General features: G+C 38.4%; 1 protein-coding gene across 2 annotated transcripts; it reads right to left on the bottom strand.

Annotated features, from left to right (window-relative positions):
- Positions 1-522: 522 nt before the first annotated feature.
- LOC139877067 (uncharacterized) lies at positions 523-6,043 on the bottom strand. Of its 2 annotated transcripts, none has more exons than XM_071864475.1 (2): positions 3,382-6,043; positions 523-639 (listed from the first exon to the last, which is right to left on the bottom strand). In XM_071864475.1, exon 1 carries the CDS (start codon positions 5,920-5,922, stop codon positions 3,406-3,408), a length of 2,517 nt encoding a protein of 838 aa, XP_071720576.1. In that variant the 5' UTR covers positions 5,923-6,043; the 3' UTR covers positions 523-639; positions 3,382-3,405. The 2 variants fall into 2 exon arrangements, with proteins under 2 accessions (XP_071720576.1, XP_071720575.1); XM_071864474.1 differs by having other exon boundaries at positions 524-650.
- Between the last annotated feature and the right edge of the window lie 332 nt (positions 6,044-6,375).

Below are 6,375 nucleotides of genomic sequence, written 5' to 3'. Positions count from 1 at the left end.
GTATCCATATTGAAGATACTTTTTGACAATTTAACAACGCGTGATCAATGGTTTCAATTTGGTGCTCACATAAGGGACATAAGATGGTGTGAAGGTCAATTCCTTTTTTATCGAGTTCGCTTCTAACCGGGATTTTTTGTTGAACGGCCCTCCATGAGAAAATGAATATCTTTTGTGGAACGAATTTGTTTTGAGGTAGTGAAAGGTTTCTAGAGTTTGTGCCGTATTTAAGCTTATTGATCAGATTTGACAGTGCTGCTGAAGTGTAGATGCCGGATGTGTCAAGGGAACATTTCCATGAGTCGGGGCGATCTGAAATAATAACAGATGTTATTAGGTTGTTGAGCTCCGTGAGATAATCCTTTGCACGACCACTAGGAGGGCGGGACCAATCCCAATTACCGATCGAGGTAGAGTTAACGTTCATTATTCTATCAGCAACAGTTGCTTCTTTGCGGGATTCCAACATGAATAGTCTATGAAATGTATCTTTTAAGCACTCAGATCCGATCCATATATCATGCCAGAAGCTTATTGATGTGCCATTTCCTATGCGCTTTGAAATCGAGGATGTGAAGGTTGTGCCTATATTGTCAGCAACTTTTCCAGCTTTAATAATCTCTTTCCAAATGGTGCGACCTGAAATGTTCCTGCATAAAAAGTTAGTATCCAACCCTCCCCCCGGCCCATAAATGCTTTTGATTATTTTTACCCATAATGCATTATCTTCGTTTTTAAAACGCCACCACCATTTACAAAGTAGTGATATGTTTTTAGCAAAGAGGGACCCCACGTTTAAACCCCCACAATCGTATGGCAAAATTATTTGGTCCCATTTGATCCAATTAATTTTATTATCGTTTGAAGATCCTCCCCAGAAGAATTTCCGTCTTTTAGATTCAAGTACCTTAAGGATAGCGGATGGTGCATGAAATAAGGAGAAGTAGTATAATGGGATACTACTAAGAATTGATTTGATGGTCGTAAGTCGACCTCCGAAAGAAATAGACTTAGCAGCCCAATCTGAAAGCCTTTTGTCGAATTTCTCAACGATCGGCTGCCACGAGGAGGCGTGAGATGTGGGTACACCAATAGGAAGTCCAAGATAGGAGAACGGGGTATGACCCGCAGAGCAGTTCATGTAGCAAGCCATTTGTTCGGTTTCGGTCGTAGATGTACCTATACCGTAAAGTTTGCTTTTACGGAAGTTAACTTTGAGGCCTGAAATATTTTCAAAACATTTTAGTAGTTTGGAGATATATTTGGCGTTTCTTTTATTCCATTCGCCGAAGAAGATTGTATCATCAGCATATTGGAGGTGTGTAATATTGAGATTGTCATGTCCGATCTTTAATCCTTGCAAATGACCATTGGCTAATGCTCTTTTGACAAGTATGTTAAGACCTTCAGCAACAATGATGAACAGGAATGGCGAAATGGGGTCACCTTGTCGAATTCCCCTTTCAGGGGAAAATTCTTTGGTGGGAGAGCCATTGATTAGTACAGAAATAGATGATGACCAAAGGCATGCCCGAATGAAACCAATCCATTTTGGACCAAAACCCATGAAGTGCATGGTTTTAAATAGAAAGTCCCACTCAATGCAGTCAAATGCCTTTTCGAAGTCAACTTTAAAGATTAAACCTTTTTGTTTTTTACGTTTTAATTCATCAATTATTTCGTTTGCAATTAGGACACTATCTAGGATATTTCGACCTTTGAGGAAAGCTGTTTGTTCACTACCAATGATTTTATGAATGACCATGGCAAGGCGATTGGAGAGTATTTTGGTGAGAATTTTATAGTAGCTACCTATTAGACAGATTGGGCGATATTCATTTAATCCGATTGGGTTGGGTTTTTTCGGGACTAATGTGAAGAAAGATGCATTACATCCTTTGGAGATTTCTGAGTTTTCCCAGAACCAATCTAGAGATTTAATGAGGTCGGTTTTAATCAGTTCCCAATGTTTTTTAAAGAATCTCATGTTGAAACCGTCCGGCCCAGGAGCTTTAGAGCTATCGCAATTACATATGGCTTCCCATATTTCTTTTTCGTTAAATTTAGCTTCTAGGAGTTGATTGTCCAAGGAAGAAATGTATTCAAGATGTGAAACATGATCGAAAGGGCATTCGTCACGTAAGTGTTTGGATCGGAAGATGTTGTTAAAATAGGAATATGTTTCTTGTTTTATTAGATTAGGATCTTCAGTCCATGTACCATTAATTGAAAGCCCGTGGATGTTGTTTTTACTTGTTCTTCTTTTGATATAGTTATGAAAGTATTTCGAATTTTCATCACCCTCAAGCGCCCATTTGATTCTAGATTTTTGTTTAAGCATGTTTGTTTTCTTTTTTTCTTTGACGATGTGATGCATTTTTTCATCGATCCATTTTTGTTTTTCAGTTTCGGATAAAGGTCTAGTTTCGGCGGTTTGTTCCCAATTATTACATTCAGTAAGATGATCACGTATTTGGGAGTCTAAGTTATCAAGTTGATTACTATGTTTTTTAAGTTCTAATTTAACGTTTTTTAGTTTGTTACGGAAAATGCAGTCAGGCCTATTCCCACTAATTGGGATCAACCAAGCCTTTTCTATGATGGTGTCGGCATCTTTTAAATCTAGCCATGTGTCAAAGACACGTATTGGCTTAGGGCCAGAATCGAGGAGGTTATTTCTTAGGATAATGGGACAGTGGTCAGAAAGGTCCCGATCAAGAGTTTTGGAGGATGTGTTGGGCCAGATAGTGAAGATGCCATCGGAAATGAGGAATCGGTCAAGTTTACTAAACTTCATTGTTTTTTCACAAATCCTTGTGAACCTTTTACCGCCTAAAGGAAGATCAATTAATCCAGAGTTATTTATAAAGTTATTAAAATTATCTGCCCAATTTTGATTATACTCTGTGTTCATGCGTTCTGTTTTGTTTCTTACTTCGTTGAAGTCACCAAAAACAATGTGTGGGATATTAAGGGAGTTAGTAAGGGATGAGAGTTCGCTCCAAAGTCTAAGTTTTTTTGAATGGGAATGGGGGCCATAAACATTAATGAAGGCAATTTCAGAGTCATGACCCGCCCACGTGCCACAAATTGCAAGAAAGAATTCACCCTCAATAGCATAGTTGAACGAAAAAATATTAGTATCCCAAATAGTTAGGATACCTCCGGAAGCACCATCCGAATCCTTTTGGACGAATTTAAAATCAGAATTACCCCAGAAATATTCAATGGTGTTGTCACGTGTTTGGCCGCATTTGGTTTCCTGGAGGCCTAGAATTGATGGTTTTTCTTTATAGCAAATACGTTTAAGCCAGCTTATTTTACCCGTTTGTCCAATACCCCGAATATTAAGAGAAATCGTACACATGAGAAAAAACTTACAGAATCGATGTGACGGAGGTGGATTCATGGGTTGTTGCGACGAATCCCGATGCTTTTCCCGAATTCGAACGTATCCAAGCTTTTGCTAGAGGTAGAACCTGTCTTTTTAGTCTTTTTGTTATGTACCATGTCCATATGAGATCCCTTCGAGAAGTAGGATGTGCTACCACCACCGTTAGACGAGGACTTACAACGTTTAGCCAGTTGAGAGATTCTAAGCTTTTGGCCACTTCTAGCTAGATGTTTGATGTAAAGCATATTGGATCTAGGTCTTTTAAAATCTGGGTTTTGAGAGGTGTTTTTTGACTTAATGATAGGTTTGGCGATGGTGCTAGAAATTTTTCTCTTTTTAGAAATTTCTTTACCCGTATAAAGTAAAGGTTCGAGGTTGAAAGGATCGGAATTTGTTTGTTGTGTAGCGTTAGGGGCAGGCATAAAATTTAATGGAGAGTTGGATTGAGGGTTTAAAGGGGTAGTACAGGGGGTGTCGTTTGTGGTATGGTGAGGGAGGGTTTCGGGAACAGAATCTGCATGTTCTTGTGTCACTATTGGTGAGCATAAATCATTTGTTAGAATGTGTTGAGGTGAGCTGTCCATATTAGATTTACCCGAGATGTGGCTAGGTGTAACAGGGGTATCATTTACATGATTCGATGGGCCGTTAATAACAGTGTTGGGCTGCGGGATTGCAAGGGTATCCTCTCTTGGTGGGCTTGGGGGGGTATTGGTGGTAATGGGCTGCGTGATTACAGTGGACTCCAAAGGGATGGTTTTTGGTTTTGGTTGATATGAGGTGGTATTATATGGCCTTGCAGTATTAAAATCAGGAATAGGAGGTGGTTCAATTGGATCAGTTTCATTCGATGGGCTAGTTTCTTTTGTAGAGCTAGTATTATTTAAAACAGTTTCGGGCTTGGAAGGATTATGGGTGTGAGGGTTTGTGGTGTCAAAGTGGTTGATGGGTTTCGATATGCTAGGAGATTGGAGAGATTGGTTATCGGCATTATTATTAAAGGGACGAGTATCCATTCGTTTAGAGGAATTAGAGGAGGTTTGGTGAGGAGGCGTGGGATCGTGGTTGTTGTTACGGGTGGTCTTTTCAGCGTTTCCTTCAACTCGATTTTCACAATCCAAGTGGGACTCTTCGTCAGAAATGTGATCGTCCGAAAGAATTTCATCATCCCAATTCGACGAATTATCGATATCACCATAAGTGTTAAACATAGAAAAGTTTTGAACTTCAATGATGTAAGCCTTAGATTGATTGACGTCACCGGGGTTGATAATAACTTGGCCGTTTATCGGTGAGAAATTGTTTGTTTTGATAATTACCGAGCCATGCGATAAATCTTGGTTGTTCTCATTGGTTATAGAGCAATTAAACGTTTCAATTACCTCGCCCCAATTTTTTGCTATGTCAATGAATGTGGATTCTAACCAACAAGTAATAGGTACCCCGAATATGTTAACATAAACAAGTCTACCAGAGGTTTTGTAAATTTCGGGATCCCATGGGTTTATATCTTCAAGCCATTTCCATAATGGGTGTTCCGAATTGTTAATCAAGTCTAGGGCCGGGTTGGGTTCCTCAAATATAAGCATTAGATCATGCCCGCCCAGGTATTTGATAGTAAACCCACCAAGGTTTTCACTTTCACATATTTCATTAAAATATTCAAGGAATTCAAGATCTTTAACTTTGGCAATAACCGCTTGACCAAGTATTTGGATAAGATCATCATTAGAATTTACCTTAATCGAGGGGATGCCGTAGTTTGTAGCCTGCTTGTTTAGGACCACTTCTTTGAAATTCCTTTCGTCTACAGGTGAGTTAAATGCAACCTTAACATTGTTCCTAGAACCCGATTTTGCATTGTTAGGCTGTGGAGCTTGTTTCTTTCCTTCGGGATCACGGGCCTTGTATACTTTGAGTAAATTGTCACCCGCAACAATGAGACTTAGTCTCCTCGCAAGAGAATCTTTGTGGTAATCTGGAACGTCTAAGAATCTAACAAAACCAAACTTCCTTCCGTTTTTTAAGGTCTTCCTGGGGATGTAAACCTCGTGGATATTGCCATATTTTTTGAAAACATCCCATAAGTCCGTTGAACACCAGTGTTCGGGAAAGTTGTGGAAGAGGTATGAAGTAATTCTAGACTTGTCGATCGGTTTTGGCAATTGATTTGTTTTAGAATTATTCGCATCTGGAAAAGGCTTGCCATAACGATTGATAAGGTTGGTGGCTGATTCCCGTATTTTGAAGTTGTTGTATAATTGATTGTAGGATGAGTTTAACCTTGTCGAGTGATGATTGAGACCAGATTTGGATCGGACAAGGTGGGTTGGATTCTGCTGGTTATTGTAATTAGGGTTAGGGTTTTTTGAAGGTGAGTTTTGCTTATTATGATCAATTTTAACCCAAATACCCTGATTGATAGGCTGATATCGGATATGCTTGTTATCAGCAAAGAAAGATTGTTTCGACTGGGATTGGTTGTTCGATGCTTTTGGTGTAAAAGGGGATGTCGGTATGTTTGACATGATAAAAGAGTATTTCAAATAGAATAGCACGTAGAAGAAGAAAACAAAAACAGAAATTAGAATCAAAAAATCGAAAGCAGAATGTTTAGATTAGGGTTTCTAACCAAGAAGAAGATGAACAGACATGAATGTTCTTTGCTATTAGACTAATAATGAATGTTCATATTGCTATTAGAATCAAAAAGATATTTTATGCCCACTCATTTTTAATCACTTCTATATTAGAATAATTCCACTGATAATTATTTTCGATGCGTATCTTGTTATTTTCTTGTTATATTAAGGATGTTAATGTTAATATGATTCAAGATTCTGTTGGGTCACTATGATTAAAACTAAATCAATAATATTAATTTAGACTCTTCGATTTATTTGAGTTATAAGTTTGTCTAACATATGCCCCCGCATATGTCAAAACTACATGTATTTGAATCGACAAAGTGTCTAAAAAAA

The sequence above is a fragment of the Rutidosis leptorrhynchoides genome, chromosome 11, assembly GCF_046630445.1.
Source record: "Rutidosis leptorrhynchoides isolate AG116_Rl617_1_P2 chromosome 11, CSIRO_AGI_Rlap_v1, whole genome shotgun sequence".
Lineage (NCBI taxonomy): Eukaryota > Viridiplantae > Streptophyta > Magnoliopsida > Asterales > Asteraceae > Rutidosis > Rutidosis leptorrhynchoides.
The sequence above is the reverse complement of the archived record's forward strand: the minus strand, read 5'-3'. Positions and strand labels throughout refer to the sequence as shown.